The sequence below is a fragment of the Podarcis bocagei genome, assembly GCF_964188305.1.
Source record: "Podarcis bocagei genome assembly, chromosome: Z".
In the NCBI taxonomy this organism is placed as follows: domain Eukaryota; kingdom Metazoa; phylum Chordata; class Lepidosauria; order Squamata; family Lacertidae; genus Podarcis; species Podarcis bocagei.
In genome coordinates this window covers 32443448-32461817 of record NC_138140.1, presented here as the reverse complement: position 1 = coordinate 32461817, position 18370 = coordinate 32443448, and the positions used below count along the sequence as shown (strand labels likewise).

The window sequence follows — 18370 nt, the reverse complement described above, 5'->3', positions numbered from 1 at the left end:
ACGCTAATGCTCGGACTCTCTCCTTACCACATCTTGTGGGAACGGCAGGCCGCTGTCTCCTCTTGACTTTAACAGACTAAAGTGAATTACTGTTGAGGGATGACCAATGGTATAATGACATGGTGCTTAGCTGCATACCACTGAGGCTTCACCCACAGCTTTGGAGCCAGTTCGCACAATCATCAATCTTGCAATCTTCTTTGGGTGGCAGGGAGCAGGTGTGCGTACACACAAATACAGGCCCAATCTGCACTGTGCATTTAAAGGAGTATCATACAGTTTTAAACTGGCATGGCTTCCCTCAAAGAATCCTGGGCACTGTAGTTAGCTAAGGGTGTTGTGAGTTGTTAGGAGACTCCTGCCATTTTCCTCAGTCAGCTACAATTCCCAGAGCTTAATGGGAAAACTAATTGTGAATTGCAGCTCTGTGAAGGGAGCAGGGAACTCCTATAAACTCTCAGCATCCTTAACAAACTACAGTTCCCAGAATTCTTGGGGGGGGGGACTATGACTGTTTAAAGTAGTACCACAGCACTTTAAATGTATAGTGCAGTTGGGGCAACAGACTCTTCAACCACGAGTGTGTATGCACATATACAGTGGTACCTTGGTTCTCGAACTTAACCCGTTCTGGAATCCGTTCGACTCCCAAAACCGTTCAAAAACCAAGGCACAGCTTCTGATTGGTAGCAGGAGATTCCTGCACTCAAGCAGAAGCTGTGTTGGACGTTCGGCTTCTGAAAAACATTTGCAAACTGGGAGCCAATTTGTTTGCCAACCAAGCCATTCTGGAACCAAGGTTCCACTGTAATGGCAAACTGCCTAGGATCCACAGGCCTAAAGGCAGCTGATGTAGCTCAGGAGTAGAGAAATTCAGTGCCAAGCCTTTCCTCAGGTCTCTCCCTAGATCACACCCTTTCTGCAAGCCACGCCTCTCACTGGCCCTGAGTGCCAGTGCTTTTGCTTGTCTGGAATGAGTCCTTTTGAGGTCCACGTGCTGATGGCAAGTGCAGCCAAAGGAAAAAGTGGGCAGAGCAGCAAATATAATTTTTACCTTTGTCCAGTAGGCTAGCTTCTACAAGCACATACCTCTCTCCTCCATCTAGACAAGCAAGAAGCATTATCAGAACACAGGGACAGAAGACCATCAAGGTGTATTCCAAGGGCCAGACAAGAAATGCCTAGAAAGTCACCCCCAGTACTGAGGTTCCCCTGATCTCTACAGATGACAACCCCACAGTGCTCTCAATTCCCATTTCCTTTATAAAGACACCTCCTCTCCTCCTAAGAAATGAGAAGGGCATCCACAATGAGTACTTAGGAACTATGGTATAAACACTTTGGCAAAATGTCAGAGCTAGCAAGATTTTCTAAGAGGCAGGTCATAGGAAAAGATGGAGTAGGACCCTTGCTGCTTGAAGCAAAGGGCAAAGTATCTGACCTGACGTGCAGTTTAATCTTATTTCAGGTGATGTGATAGTGTTGCCAACCTAAGATTACCAGACGTCCCTGTTTCCCAGGGACAGTCCCCGGATTTACAAATCAGTCCCCTGACAAAAACCTATCATTCCTACTGAAGTTGAAAAGTGTCCCCAGATTCCTTGGAAAAAATCTGGTAACCTTATGCCAACCACACTTGAGGGCAACAGGTTTGTTATCAGCATATAGGGCAGGCCCCATGGCACACAGAGCTCTGTCTTGTGCCGATGAGCTTAGAAGAAATAGCCAGGGAGCTGTTGCAGCTGCCTCTAGCGGATTCCACCTGAGGCAGTTACATCAATTTGCCTCATGTTGAGCCGGCCCTGGGTGGAGGCTTGAGGATGCCAGTAAGAGTTAGGATCCTATTATCACTATCAGGTTCTGATTTATTCTCAACTGATTGTGTGGCATTATCTATTCTCTGACACAACCTGCCTATTAATAAGAGACAGTTCCCTTGGTTGTAGTGCTTCTGATTCCAGCTAAAAATCTTTCTGGTTTAGGAAAACCAACTTAGACCTGTAATTTTATTATGTACATTAGTTTTTAAAATGGTTTGTTTTATCTATATTGTGTTAGTTTTCTTAAATCTATTTGTTTTTTTTAGGTCTGTTGATTATATCTGTATGAATATTTTATATAATTTTATGTAAACCGCTTAAAGGGTTTTTTATTATTAAGTGCTATATTAATCTTTTTTCTTTATTTTTAATTTTTCCTTCATTAATTTTTAATAATTCATACAAACCATGCACAGTTTACATTGTCACAACCATCTGAAGAAACAGCATTAAAAGATTAATTCTCAAAAGGGCACCTAATATGAAATTATTAAATGCATTGAACTGTTACTTCGCTAGAATAAATATTACAAATAAATAACTATAAACACAATACTCAGTAACAATAATGAATACTTCAACTGCAGTCCTGCTTGTTCTTCATTTAATTTAAACCTTTTGCCAGGCATATTATTTTCATTTCTTCACTGATTCATATAAATAATTCACTCCCCATACCCTAAGCAAGCAAGCAAGCAAACAAACAAACAAAGATGACTACTTTCCTATATAGCCTCAGCCACCTCAAATACCATCAGCCCCTGGGTCCTCATCCATGTCAACAGGTTCCACTAGACTAAGATGGATTATGAGAGAAAAACATAGATGTGGTGGTCAGGGCTCAGCCTGAGAATGCAGCGGAGCAGAGTAACCAAAGTGAGATGGAAAAAGGACAGAGGGTGGACCGAAGGCGGAGAAGGAGTCAGCAGTGAAATCCTACAAGCAGCAGGACCTGTGGAAAGAGATTAACTTGCCAGCCCTGCACAAAAACTAGCTTCCAAGACCAGTTTTTAAAGCACCATTAGCAACTGGCACTGCCCAAACCACCTCAGCCTGGTCATAGCCTGCCACTTCCTGCCCACCTTCTTACTTACATGCAGGCCAGGTAAAGCCACTGACAGTCATCTTCCTTCTCTTTAGTCTCAGTGCTTCCCCTTGTAGAACTCAGCAGGGAGGAAGAAATGGCTGAAACCAGACATAGTGGTCCCTCCTGTCATTGGTTCTTGTTCCACCTTCTGTTGGACTCTCTGCCTTTCACCTTACCAGCCCCAATGGGCACCAACCATCACTGCAACTTGATATTTGTGGCCCTGCTGTGGAATACATTATGCTCCTCAGTGATCAGAGCTGCATCAACTGAGGCCATTTCTGCTGCTGTCTGGCCTGGGCTCCCCTTTTCCGATGCTCCAATGAGCATTGAAGAAGTTTGGTGAAGCTATTTAAAATTGACTACAATGCCCCAGAGAGCTCCTGATGCGACATCATACAAAATTGATAAAACAATTTGTTTTCCAGGATCTCTTTCTTTTGAAACGAAGCTTAGATTGCAGTCCTAAACACACTTACTTTGGAGTGAGACCCATTGAATGTATGACATGCATAGAATTGCACTCTCAATATTTTAAATATTAAATATCCCCAAGCCAATCAGATAACGAGCGTCGTAATACTCCTGTAAGTACAGAACTCATTTGATATACCTTATGCACAGGTCTTCTCCCTTTTGATATGTTAAACCTTTTTAGTTTTGCTGAGAATTCAAAGCTGCTATAAAAAAAGTTAACGGAACCATTTGTTGGCTTATCATGCCTCTGAGTCATAGGTCTATTTTTCTGCCCTGGTAGATTCAACGGAACTTTTTTGTAAAAAAAAAAGGACATAGCCATAATGTGGAGAAATACCCCAATGTCCAATATTCAAACATACTTTTCCTTATCTAATGTCTAACCATAAAACCACCCTTACAGCCAGATGCGTCCTTTATAGCAAGTGCTAACCTTTCAAAAAACTTAAGTAAATTATTTATGAGGGAAAGGCATTTTAAAATATGTTTGAAAGCACTATAGGAATGCGCTATTAAATGTCTTGGAAACACATGGCTCTCCTCCTAATTGCCTCCGACTGAAGTTGGGCAAAAATGGGTGTGCCAATGCAGAGCTTGATGCTTCACTTCCATCTAGTCTTTGAAGTGGGACAGAAAGTATTATGCCCCTCTAAAGAGGCATCTCAGCAGGCTCAAAAGAGGTGAAATGGAGGCCCCATAGACCAGAAGAAGACAATGTTGAGGCATCCACATCTTGAACTGTAATTCTGATCACCCCTGAACAATAGTCATGCTGGCTGGTGCTGTGACTTGCAATGAAACAACATCTGGAGGCCACTATTTTGGTTACATCTGCTCCAGACTTTGGGGATATGGGCACCTTCAGCATTTACATCAGGGACACCAGGGGACAGGTTCTGCCAACAAATGGACTATTTCAAAAACCTCTGATTTTGCACCAGAGAAGTACCCCACTAAATTAGGCTGCAGTTTAGGTCTCGCTCAACATAATGGAATATGGCCAAAGATCTTCCAGCAAGTTTCATGGGCTGAGTAGAGATTTCAAACAAGCTCTCCCTGCTCCTCTAGCCACTAAATCACTCAGGTGATTTAGGTGTGTGAGTGTGTGTTTGTCCATACCCCGAAACAAACTCTTTCTCTCTCCCTCTGGCAGGAGAACAGCAGGATTTAAACCCAAACCTGCTTGTGGGCTTCTCATATGCATCTGCTGGCCACTTTCAAAATAGGATGCAAGACTAGATATGTCCATTGCTTCTTTCTTATGACCTCACACATCCAAGCCTTTTGGCTCCTCCCTTTCGTAAATGGTTTCTATCCTAGCTGGAAATTGAAATGAATATTTTATGAACGAATGCAAGGATAAAGGTAATGTCACTTTAAGAACTGGTGCCTGTGAGTTTGCCTGATTTCCTCTATTTGAATTTACCTTCATTTATTTGTTTGTTTAATATAACTCATAACCCGATTTCAACCATAAGTGTCTCAAAGCAGCTTGCAGTAAGAAAAAAAAAGCATACACACTAGAAAATTTAAAACTTAAAACGTCAGAAACAGAAACATGGAAAATGCACATATAGTGCTGGAACTCTACAATTCTATGATCCTATCTTGGTGTATGAAACTTAACAGGCATAGTGCCTGCCTGATTTCTAATAGGATGGGGTCCCATATACCTAAGGCCCACTACACTTGAAGGCACAACTTCTCACCAGCATGAGCCATGCCTTTGGTCCATGGGGGTGGCCACAACTAGAACTCCTCCAGATGTTTATATTGATCATCTTAGGGCATGTGGGGAAACATGTCCACCACTAATTTCTTTGCCCATTGGAGTTGGACTTTTTCATTAGGGATAGGCCTTCCAGTTTACAATCTGAAACCATGTGCTATGCTTAAGAAATGTTACATACTTTATAAAATTAATATTATTTGAATCCTGTCCACACCACCTCTTCTCCAAAGTCTCGAAGCAGTACACATAATACAAGACCAGCCTAACAGTATATACAGAAGAAAATGTAGCTGCAACAGGCACGGGGGGCGGGATGAGAACTAAAACTGGAAGTACACACCTGCAAAAGCTTGGCTAAATGATTATAAATTTAGGAGGTAGTAGTGGTGGTAATAATAATAATAACAATCACGATAATGATAATATAGTGAAAGTGGCAACCCTAATCCATGAAGTTGAGAGGGGAGGATTTCCCTCCCCCTTTGAAACATTAAATACATGTTTCTATTACAGCCAGCTAGTTTACAAGCACTTTACAGGCACAAATATTTCGGCTGAAACCCATCTTCAAACCACATTTAAAATGAAAAAACAAAAGTGCCAGGAGCTTTGATGTATAAATAGGAGTTAGGTATATTTGAGCCTCAGTCTCTCCCCACCCCCCTTCCTGGTGTTTTTTTATGTTTCTATTATATTTGTATGTGCATTCTATTATTGCCCTTCTTATACAAAAAAAAAAAAGTAATTCCTCTGTCAGTTGCTCACACTGGATGCATTCATTTTCTTTAGACTTTCCTTGTTGGTTATTGATTTCCTGCCCCTTGAAGGGGCTTTGATTCTCTGCTCAGCAGGTCAGCCATTAGAATAAAGGTTGTTAAAACTAACAAAGAGGGGGGTTGGAAATCTAAAATTAGTTCTATCCACTTTCATCTAAGCCAAACACAAGCGACGCACTTCTGTTCCTGAGCGCAGAAATTAAAAGGAAGTATCTTTACGCCGAAGACCGGCTCATCCAGCAGTGTCATTATCCAACACTGAATGCCTATTTTCAAGCGGAAAATATGACCTTTTCCAAGGGGGCAACTGCTGCTTTTGACGTATGCATGCCAGGAGCTGTTTGAAAACAAACAAAGAAAAAAACTTCCACAGAAAAGTTAGGAGGCCTAGGAAGCTCATAAATCATCTCAATAAATAATAATTTCAGCAAATTCTCAAAGCTGGAACGTAACTTAGGAAAACTATTTTCATGAGAGGTCTGAGAGAATGAATGGACTAACTAGGAGTGTGAGTGACTCTCGTGTGAAAAGGCACTTTTGTTCTCCATTAATGGAAACACTAATCACTTAAACAGTGGGATGGGCCAACCCTCTCCTTTACCTTCACTTCTTTCTTACTGTTGCCAGGATTGCGTAGCTGGCATTCATATCAGCTGACAGCACCTTAGTTAACATAAGGAGAGTCCTGCTGGTTTCGATTAAAGGCCTATCTCAGAGGCTGGGAAGCACATTCCTTCTGGCAACCTTCTGAGGTCCACCTCCCCATGGTGGGCGGAGCAAATAAGTAATTTTACCTTTGTAAATTAGACTACTTTCCTTAGTTTCCTTACGAGAATGTGAATTACTCACATGCATTACTGTAAGGAAAAATGGCAGCCAGGACTCTAGTGTAAGGTTACTAGATGTCCCCGTTTCCCGGGGGCAGTCACCGGATTTACAAATCAGTCCCCATACAAAATCCATTGAAGTTGAAAAGTGTCCCCGCATTCATTGAATAAAAATCTGGTAACCTTACTCTAGTGCCAACTGTCAATGAATCTAGCAGAGAAGGTTTCTGGGTCAACAGCAGATTGGGTGGGAGAAATGGAAACAAAACAGAATACTTTTGATTCATGACTGCGTGAATCACAGGAAAGGTACCTCTGAAACTTTCAAGGGTGTTATATAGCATTTAGGAGCTGCAGCAGTAGATCATTTATGTCCACGCAAGTAATTCTCTGCTCCATGAGATTGTTTGTGGCTACAGCTCTTCAGTGGACAGAAAACATGGACATCAGAAATACATGAACACAATAGTATTACGGCCACAGGCAATAAATATAGTTGACCGCCAGCTAAAGTTGAATAAAGCAAGCGAAACCTGAGCAATCATCAGTAACTCCTCCCTTACATAATTATTTGCATGTGCATCTTTGGATTAAAAATATGTTTGGCTGCTTCAAAAGCTTATCATAGCCACCTAGAGTTGCAAACATCCAAGAAACTCTAGCAAAAAAGATACCCACATGCATATTGTTGTGCACACCCCACTCTCTAATTAGTGAGAGACTTCAGCCAGTGCTTACCCAGCATTTGGTTTCCATGGAATGAAGGTCACTGAAGACTGTGGTGTCTTCAGGGTGTATGGTTTCATTTACACATACAGTATATATACAACCTGAACGTAAGATGGAAGGGCCCATAGCATTAACATCCCAGCAGATCTTGCTTCCCAATTAGATTTCTAGGGGAGTCCCCAAAGCTATTGCTTTGGATTCAGCCCAGAGAGCAAAATTAAGCCTCTCTGTCTTTTACAACTCCCAGCTTCACACAAGACTAAAATAAAGACTAGCTACACAGCCTATTACTCTCCTACCCCCTGGGATGCTATGGCATGGCATCCAGCCAGGTAATAGAGGAGGACGCTTACACCCTGCCTCCTGAAAAAGCATTATACCAGTTGTGTCTATGGCAAACATCTATTCTTGAGGAACTCTTTAGACATGTAAATGGAGTGCTTACTGGCCCCACTAGGGCCATTAACTTAACAAAGAGATGGGCTTGACCACTTTGTTGTTGTTTAGTCGTTTAGTCGTGTCCGACTCTTCGTGACTCCATGGACCAGAGCACGCCAGGCACTTCTGTCTTCCATTGCCTCCCGCAGTTTGGTCAGACTCATGTTTGTAGCTTCGAAGACACTATCCAACCATCTCATCCTCTGTCGTCCCTTTCTCCTTGTGCCCTCCATCTTTCCCAAGATCAGGGTCTTTTCCAAGGAGTCTTCTCTTCTCATGAGGTGGCCAAAGTATTGGAGCCTCAGCTTCACGATCTGTCCTTCCAGTGAGCACTCAGGGCTGATTTCCTTAAGAATGGATTGGTTTGTTCTTCTTGCAGTCCATGGGACTCTCAAGAGTCTCCTCCAACGCTGTAATTCAAAAGCATCAATTCTTCGGCGATCAGCCTTCTTTATGGTCCAGCTCTCACTTCCATACATCACTACTGGGAAAACCATAGCTTTTACTATACGGACCTTTGTTGGCAAGGTGATGTCTCTACTTTTTAAGATGCTGTCTAGGTTTGTCATTCCCTTTTACTACAAACAACAATCTTGCAGATACAAAATCACAGACTCTAATATATCATCCAAAACACACACACCCAATCTGATAACAAGATAGATATAGATAGATATAGATAGATAGATAGATAGATAGATAGATAGATAGATAGATAGATATAGATAGATGATAGATAGATAGATAGATAGATAGATAGATAGATAGATAGATAGATGATAGATAGATAGATAGATAGATAGATAGATGATAGATAGATAGATAGATAGATAGATGATAGATGAGATAGAGAGAGAGAGATGATAGATGATGATGATGATGATGATGATAGATAGATAGATAGATAGATAGACAGACACCCCAATTTACTATGGGCAGGGATCAGAATATAACCACTGTCCTTGCCAAATAGATGTTTTTGAAATGTATGCAGTTGGTAAAACTGAGCTCAAACCAGAATATTAATTAGTTTGTGGTACTGGGATGGGTTGGGACAGCAGAGGGGCAAATCACATATGTATTCTAGGGATGAGGAGCCTGCAGCCCTGCAAGGATTACTGGGCTGGGGCTGATAGGAGTTGGAATCCAGCAACATCTGGGAGGTCCCAGGCTCCTTAACACTGATATATTGTGTGTCTATATTGTAAAAGGAGAATTAGTAAACATTTACAGGACAGATCCCTCCCACCCACCTTTCTACAAATGTTTTCCTTCAAATGTCTTGTTTAAATATTAAGTATATACCATTTGTCCCTGAGATCTGAAAAGGTCACCCAGACAAGTTCAGTTTGAAAACCAAGGGAAGGGTCAGAATGAATAACAGTTTTTGCCTTATGTCTCATTTACATTCACTTACAGGGAAATCAATCAATTTCGAGGTCCTCTACAGTAAGGAGCTGAAGAAACCTCTTTTTGTCAACCTCTGAGAGAAGGTCCATTTGTTTTGTATTCTAATCCTTTCCCTCTGTACGATTAGTGGCTGTTATTTAAGTTAAACTATTCATTTTGCCTTCAGATATGCGATGTATTACAAGCTGCTTTTCAATTAATCTTAGCCCTTGAAGACTGCAGACTCTCTGACAGCTTCCTCAGGAATCTCACGGTTATGTGAACATTTCACAAAAATTACTCTTCATAACTGCACACATTATAATTTACACATTTAAACGCAGCAGGTTTTCACCTTAGGCCTCTTGCCAAGAATAACCTCCCCCACCCCCACATCCTTGAAATTTGCTCTCCTTTGATAAAATGATAATTATGAATGTGCAACTAGCAACAAAAATAAAGGTTTTTGGAAAGCATTTGGAATAACATTCTCTCACTTACTACCTAAAAACTAACATTACACCAGTTAGTGTGCAGGGGGTGGGGCAGCAGCAATACATCACCACCCTTAAGACTGTCATGTAAAATAGAAAGGGCAAGAGATAGATAGATAGATAGATAGATGATAGATAGATAGATAGATAGATAGATAGATAGATGATAGATAGATAGATAGATGATAGATAGATAGATAGATGATAGATAGATAGATAGATAGATAGATAGATAGATAGATAGATAGATAGATAGATAGATAGATAGATGTAGCCAACTTGAATAAAATATGGCGGCACAGGTACCGTATATTTTGCTCTATTGGACGCAGTTTTTCCCCTCCAAAAATTGAGGGAAAATGTGTGTGCGTCCTATGGAGGGAATGCAGGCTTGTGCCATAGCCGCGCGTAACCCCTCTGGCAGGGAGAGGCTGCACAGGGCTATGGCTTCTTTAGCCCTGCGCAGCGTCTCCCAGCAAGGAGAGGCTGCACGAGGCTAAAGGGGAAGCCAAAACAGCGAGCAGGATCCATCCCACTCGCTGCCTTGCCTTCTTCCATAGCTGCGCGCAATCCCTCCGCAAGGAGAGGCTGCACGGGGCTATGGCTTCTTTAGCTAGCCCTTCGCAGCGTCTCCCGGCAAGGAGAGGCTGCACGGGGCTAAAGGGGAAGCCAAAACAGCGAGCGGGATCCATCCCGTTCGCTGCCTTGCCTTCTTCCATAGCTGCGCGCAACCCCTCCGCAAGGAGAGGCTGTACGGGGCTATGGATTCTTTAGCCTCATGCAGCCTCTCCCAGGAGGTAGAGGCTGTACGGGGCTAAAGGGGAAGCCAAAACAGCGAGTGGGATCCATTCCCTCTGGCAGGGAGAGGCTGTGTGCAGCCTGTGCGCTGCTCTTTGGGGCTGGGGGGGGAATATTTTTTTTCTTGATTTCGCCCCCTAAAAACGGTGCGCCCTATGGTCCGGTGCGCCCTATGGTGCGAAAAATGCGGTAAGCCCAACCCTGCATAATCGATCACATGACACACTCAAACCATTTGAATGGCAATGCCCACCAACTTTGGGGGGCCCAGCCCCCTCAAATATTTTATTGGGGTGTGTGTGTGAAATGACCTCAACCTTTAGCAATCGGCTCCTATGGATGAATAGACAGACAGACATTATATAGCCACTCCATAATGTAAGGTCACAAAAAACAAGCATAACAATTAAAGTACAACGTGAAACCTTTTTTAATTATTATTACTACTTTAAAAGTACTTGAAGCACATATTTTTTAAAATGAAGATTGCCAGCCCACAATTTATTTTAAAGGCCAGGTTGAACAAAATAAGTTCTTCACCTGGCAGAAAGATGGCACTGAGCAAACCTCTATGGCAAGTCCATTTCTTAAGCAGGTTGCCACATTCAACCACTGGAAACTGCCGTTCACAAAATCAAGCCCTCAGTCCACCTAGCTTAGCACTATAGACACTGACAGGCAGTAGCTCTCCAGGACACGAGGCAGGAATTCTTCCCAGTCCTACTTGGGTATTCAGGTATTGAATATGGAATTTTCTGCATGCAAGGCCTGCTCTCAGCCACTCAGCCACAGTGCTCCCTTGAAAGGCCCTCTCACTCCTGGCTACCCACCTCACTTCATTTGTCTGGGACATATTAGTACTTAGCACCGCCTTGGTGCATGTTACACATGTGACAAATGCTGAACAAAAGTTCAGAATTACATGAGCTATCCTCAGGCTTATGTGTTTCTCACCTCATACCCTCAGATTCAGTGGCTTCGTTCAGATGGGATGAGAAGTTGTGGGTGGTAATCAAAGCAGCACTAGCAGAGTTCCCCTAGTGCAGTGGCACTTCCCTTTCTTCTCCCCTTGTGCTCCCCCAAAATCTTTTCCAGAGGGTTCTCCCAACCTTCTGGAGGGTATGCAGGGGAGAGAGGGTGGGAATTCCATTCTGCTAGTGGACTTCCATTGTGCAACCAGAATGGAAGTGTTGGATATTTACTCCCGATTCCTTTCCTCCTTGATAATGAGCCACAGCATGTTCTGTGTCAGATTCCCGCTCTGATCTTACATTCATGAAGAACATCAAGCACGTTCACTTCTGACTTCAAATTAACCAGTTTCCTGTAGTTAGGTTGAAATTTCTGGCTTCTTCTCACGAAGTGTACTTTGAACAAAGCACCAAATCCTTAAGTTCAGATTTCAAATGCTTGTCTTCTCATAGGTGCGAAAGAAAGATGCACACGTGCCCAAGGCTCATTCTTCCAATGGAATTTCATGGTTTCTCGCTATATCTGAACCAAGCCAATGAATTATTTCCTGTTTAGCGCAGACCATAGTTTGGCATTGCACCAAACCAGTGCTCTGTGCATTTTGCACTCGCACTTCAACCCAGATTGTGGCTTGCAGGAATAGGACAAAGCGTTGTTTGCCAGTGTGGATGCAAGGGTAAACTATGATTTGTACTAAAGAATGTGTGTGAGAACCTAGGACATTCCTGACCTGACACACCATGATTTGGAAGCATGTTATATCTGAACCACACCCATTTTCTCAGTTAAACCTATCACAACCTTGCAGAATAACACAAATATTACTATCCCAAATAGTAAAAGACAGCCACTTGTCTAAGGCTAGCAAGTAAATTGATATGTCAGTTGAGATTAGAGACCAGGTTGTTCTCTCACCCCTCTTTTTCTTAGCTACTATGCTAAAACAGCTGTTGACATCTCAGATTTTCCGAACATTACATATGCACAAACAATATTTTATATAAAAGCACAAGAAAGCTGCAATGATTATCCATCGATTTCCGTTAGCAAAGCATAATGGAAAGTCCACGTGCAAAACAGTTATCCAAATACACACGCACAAACACACACACACACTCAGCCCCAACAGCACCACACATTGCTGTACCGGAAATAAGTAACACACTCTGTTTTTAATGTTACCACTTAAGGCTGCACAGTCTAATCTACAAGCCTCTTCCTCTACAAATACAGGTGTTTCCTTTTCACTAATTGAATGTGACCATTGAGGAATTGTTGATATGTTGAAAGCAGCATGTAATCCCTTTCAGTCAAAGGCTGTGTTTCCATGAAAGTCACAGGGCGGGGGGCGGGGGGAGAACACAGACTTTCCACAAAGCACTTAGAAAGTGTCAACAAATAGCTACAGCAATCTCAATTTGGTTAAAGTGGGGAAATAGTTGTTCATCTGCTAATTAGTGGGTGGGAATGTTCTTCTTTTATTATCTGAGTATAGTTAATCTTGTTTGCTATTATTTTTTATGGTGAGTGTTGTTGTTTTCATCATGAGTGTTATGTTTGGTAATATATTAATATATTATAAGACACATCTCTCCCCCCCCCCCCCGGTGGCATTGTGTATGTATTACTGTAAGTCACTCGGAGAGGAGACTTTCAAGTGACAAGCAACTAATACGTTAGTTAGTTAAAGAAAGAAAGAAAGAAAGAAAGAAAGAAAGAAAGAAAGAAAGAAAGAAAGAAAGAACTTTTCTCTATGCACTTTCTCCATGCCATGTTTTATTTTATAAACGTCTATCACCTCACCTCTTACTCAACTTTTCTCTAAGCTAAAAACATGCAACCCTTCTTCTTAGGAAAACTAGTCATTGCAGAAGGCAGCATTCTGAGTAATCCAGCACCTGCTGAATTGCAACTTAATGTGTGAACTCATAGCATATACAGTGGTACCTCGGTTTTCAAAAGTAATCCATTCCAGAAGAACATTCGAGTTCTGAAACATTCAAAAACCGAAAACTCCGCTACGCCTCAGAACCTTGCACTCAGCAAAAACCGTGTGGCATGTTTGACTTCAGAGGCGTGTTCGAAAACCAAAGCACTTACTTCCAGGTTTACGGCATTTGAGAACCGAAATGTTAGTCAACGGAGACATTCGAAAACCGAGGTACCATTGTAACAGGCTTCCACTTCAGGAGATCTGGAGTGATAGGAAGGTACTAACTCTTTAGTGCTTTACTGGTGATGACTGCAGCATATAGCCTTGACTCACCAGTGCAAATGAGGCAATTGTTATTTCTGCCTGCAGTGCCTTCTCCTCTTCTCTCCCCCTCCCTCCCATCGCCTCCTTCGTTTATGATCAGAAGGTGGCATGAAGAGTGAAGACAAGCTTTTCCGCTTTGCTGAAATATTCTCCAGGCTTTGATCGAGTTCCCAAACCCTCTGCAACTGCGCCCTCGGAACACTCAGCTTCTGTGTAATTGCAACATGTAGTTTGCCAACGCATGACATGCTTCAGGATTGACTGACAGCTCTTGCATTCCCAGGGTGGCCCTAGCCAATAATGAGGCATGTAGGATTGGGAAGCATTTCTCAAAAACATGAGCATGCAAATGGCAATGGTGGTGCCAAGAACGTAATTATCAATGTTATTTTAAGTTACCCCCACATGAGGCAGGCACAGTCATTCTCGTGTAAAGATCCCCAAACAGCTGCAGCCATATGTGATTCACCAAAGAGTGAAAATATTCACATTTTAAATATTTCAGGGGTATGTGTGTTTTATTTATTAAGAGGATTTACATCCCACATTTCAACTGCTGTTAACAATATTGTTGCAGGCTGCCTGGAAAAGAGTTAAGAGACTACTCAGAGATAGCACTCTGAAAGCCATGCAGAAGCCTTTGAAACAAACTGTTAATAATGGTGAAGAAGAAGAAGATGATACAAACCAATGAATTCAATTTCATACACACACAAGCAAAAGTCAATAAATGCTTAATTCTACAACCAGTATATGCAAAACTGGAAAAATTACCTTACAAATTTCTTTTTTCCCCCATTGTCCTTTCTGCACATAAACATACTTCAAAGCCCCGCCTGGTAAATATTGGAAGTGGCTCATACTTTTTAAAGGAACTGCTCACACTCTTGAGGGCTAGAGTCTTTTGCTTTTAAACCAAATGAAACCTGAGGTTCTCAGAATGCTGACTTTGATAACAAAACTCAAAAAATTGCAACAAGATACTGCAATTTAAGAAGAACAGAATACGCTCGACCCCTGATAGTAGATGTTGGGAGCCCAATTTCACATCTGACCACTGAGTGGGTGAACTATATACATTTTTACAGCACTAAATTGTTCCTCCTTCTTTGCCTACTCTCACATTCCCTCTGAATTTGCTTTGTCCTCAAAAATTTGTACCATTAGATTCAGAGATGGATGGTGGAGCCCACTGGGACTGGTGAGGCAGAAGGTTTGGAGTAAGGTTACCAGATTTTTTTCAATGAATCCGGGGACACTTTTCAATTTCCTACTAAATAGATGGATTTTGTCAGGGGACTGATTTGTAAATCCGGGGACTGTCCCCAGGAAATGGGGACGTCTGGTAACCTTAGTTTGGAGTCCAACAACAGGTGAAGCCATTACCAATGACAGTCAGAGTCAACTCATTCTAGCTTCATCCTCATCTTTCTCCCTACAAGGGCAAAACTAAGACCAAGGAGGAGGAAGCTGATTGTAAGCAAGAAACCAAGCAGGTGGGGGCTGGCTGAGGACAGATTGAGGTTGGTGGGACAGTGACCCATTCATCTTAATGGAGCACCGTCTATTGGTTGGATTGCTGAAAGCTTTGTTGTGGATTATTGTATTATTTTTATGTTTGAGCTGAGAGGAAATCAGCCACTCCAACCCTTCCACAGTACTAATTAGTAGCAGCAGCAGCACTACTAGTAGTAGTAGTAGTAGTAAAAACATGCAAGGTGGGGCTGGGAGGGTTTGCCAGTGACATAGAGTAACTACATGCAGGGCTGTCTTACGTATATGTGGCGCCAGGGTGCAAAGATCCGCCCAGCGCCCCTTCCCCCAGGTTGCCTAGTCCCAGGCACGCAGGAGGATGGAGCCGGCCGGCTGCCTTAGCATGTTGATGGCTTGGTCGCCCCCGAACTCGTAGCGCAGAGCCATCCGCAGAATAAGAGCCTGCCATGGTGCTCTGACCGATGGGCGGGCTCTTCCCCAGACTCAACTCTCAGACCCCGGACTCTCGGCCTGGCGCCCCTGAGAGCCCGGCGCCTGGGTGCCCCGCACTCCTAGCGCCTATGGGTAAGACAGCCCTGGCTACATGATGGCTCTAAGATCATGAAGTGTGTTCTATTAAATAATAGTGATAAGGCCACTTGCTTGCCTGGATGTTGAGCGGTGTAGGCAGATACATCTAGCTTTTACAAGGCTGGGACTGCACAAAAGGAAGAACCACATCTGTGGCTCCATAGGCTTTTGCCTCCAAACTCCAATCATTTCCGGCTTTGGCTCCACCCACAACTGGTACTTAGAGGGTCCATGAGGAAATATGTCCCTCAGGCTAAAAAGAAATCATCACTCCTGGTACAGAGAAAATTGAGGAAGATAAGAACATAAGAAGAGTCTGCTACATTAGGCCAATGGCTTATCCAGTTCAGCATCCTGTCCTCCCAGGACATGCCTGTGAGAAACCAGCAAGCAGGATTCAAGTACAAGAGCACTTTCCCCTCTTGTGGTTTCCAGCAACTAGCAGCTTGTTCTGTTCCTAACTGGACCCACGCCCTTTAAGAGATATGGTGCAACTCAAAAATTCACCATATAACTTTACAGTTGATGATAAGGTGGGAGGCAAGGCAGTTTCTCCTGCTAGTTCTTCCCTTTCCTCTGTCTCCTACCACTCTTCCCAACTTCCTGAAGCAAGCAGATCTATAGTTTCCACATATATACCATGAATGGGAAGGAGGGAAGGTGGAAAAAGGGGAGGTAGAGATAACAGAAGCCACAGCTGTTTCATCAATGTCTTACATCAGCCGCCTAAAAGGTATTGGAAGAATTTCTGGGTTGGGTTCTGGGAGGAGAGGTGAGAAGAAGTCTGAGTAAGCAGTAACAAGGAAATAAACACATTTCCCCCATTGCTTTTCAAGTGCGTGTCACAATGTTTGACACCTGCTACTTTCTGCCTAAAGTTTAGCCTTACCTTTCCCTTCATCTTCTTGTTACCCATGTCTGCTAGCAGAGAAAATTAAAGATGATCAGAATCCCTGAGGCATCATCAAGACCGTCATCTCAGACAAGAACAGAATACTTGGTACTACGCCGGCACTAGCAGCACTGTTCCTTGAGGCTGCCAGCCACCTTCATCTCCTCAATTTCCTGCTTTGGCCCAAGGCGATGTGATGTGGCTAGGGCCAGGAATGGATGGGGAGAAAACAGATTAGCAAGCCTCGCTCCAGGTAGGAAAAGCAGCAGCTGTAATTGACTCTTGCAGTTGCTCAACTTGTTCAGGAAAAGGAGGGAAACAAAAGCTGGGCGGGATTCGATCGGCAATACTTTTTTCAGTTTTGTGAACTATATTCTTTCTTATATTCCTAATTTTTGTTAAGGGTACCGCAAACAATTAATGGTACAGAAGTTCTGCCTGGGATAGGAGGACCAATGGCCTTCCAGATGTTGATGGGCTCTAACTCCCATCAGCAATAGCCAATAATGATGAGAGTTGTAGACCAACAACAGCCGGAGGACCACAGGCTCCCTAACTCTGTTTTTTAACCCTTTCATCTATTTCCCCATTATGGGGATTGTAGCTGGTGGCAAATCCTGAAGATATGCACCACAATGGTGAGAATCTGCCCAGCCCCAGAATGAATTCACCATAAACAGTGGGGCAGTTCCGGATCTGCAAGGAAAGACCTTATTTTCCATTCTGGCTCTCCAGATGCAGCAGCTGATGCATAGGTAAATCATAGACAAACTAGCAAAATGGCACATGTTCATTTGGCCTATGAATTATGTATGCATTATGGTTACCACACACCACATTTGCAAGAATATAGAACGGTTAACATATAACCTGCAATTCTATTAAAGGGACCGAAGTGGGCAATGAGGAGGGCGGGGAGGCTGGTCATATATTTTTAGATTTCTTTTCCATTAATACACATTGTGGTTTCCTGGTTCTGAAGGCATAGCTCTTCCTTAAGTAAACACTAATGACAGAATGCATTCTCTCTTTATCTGAAGAGGTTATTTTGAGTTCTGTCTTAAATACAGTATGCTTGTCTTCAGGCTCCATGCTCTCCATTCTAAACAGTTTATGAAAGAAGTTCTTTCACAAACAGGACAAGTTTAATACCTTCATGTCTGGAGCCTATTTTCAGCCTATTACTGAATGAAAGCCTGATTTCCTTAACCTGTTTCAAAGTTTTGTGCTCAATAAACATGTTTTTATGGCAACAGTTTTACGATGGCCAAATAGATATAACTCCCATCATGTGTCTGGAGACTCTAATAAGAAATACATGCATGCTGCACTATTATTTATTAGTTTTGTACGTGGGCTCCAAGATTCACTCTGTATCTGTGCTGTTGTTTTTGAAAATGCGAATCTGTTTATGAGTCACTCTGTGCTCTATCCACTTCAATGCGCGTCTCAATTTCTGAGCCATTCTGTATAAAGCAAAGCTTTCACCACCATAACTTAAGGGCTGCCTCTCCCCATATGAGCGAGCCTGGACCCTGTGATCATAATCTGAGGTCCTTCTTCATGTGTCTCCTCCACAAGAGGTCTGGAGGGCAGCAACACGATAATGGGCCTTTTT

At 42.8% G+C, this 18370-nt stretch overlaps 1 protein-coding gene across 10 annotated transcripts in view; it reads right to left on the bottom strand.

Annotated features, from left to right (window-relative positions):
• The window catches only part of DACH2 (dachshund family transcription factor 2), a 340390-nt gene that overhangs the window by 178386 nt on the left and 143634 nt on the right, over positions 1 to 18370 (bottom strand). Inside the window, exon 1 of one of the 10 annotated variants that reach the window (XM_081180163.1) lies at positions 28 to 246. The exons of the other annotated variants lie outside the window; for them this stretch is intronic. Within the exon in view, the coding sequence (XP_081036289.1) occupies positions 28 to 32 (5 nt within the window). The 5' untranslated portion in view covers positions 33 to 246. Of the gene's footprint in view, positions 1 to 27; positions 247 to 18370 lie in introns of those variants that run through there. 10 annotated transcript variants of the gene reach the window in all.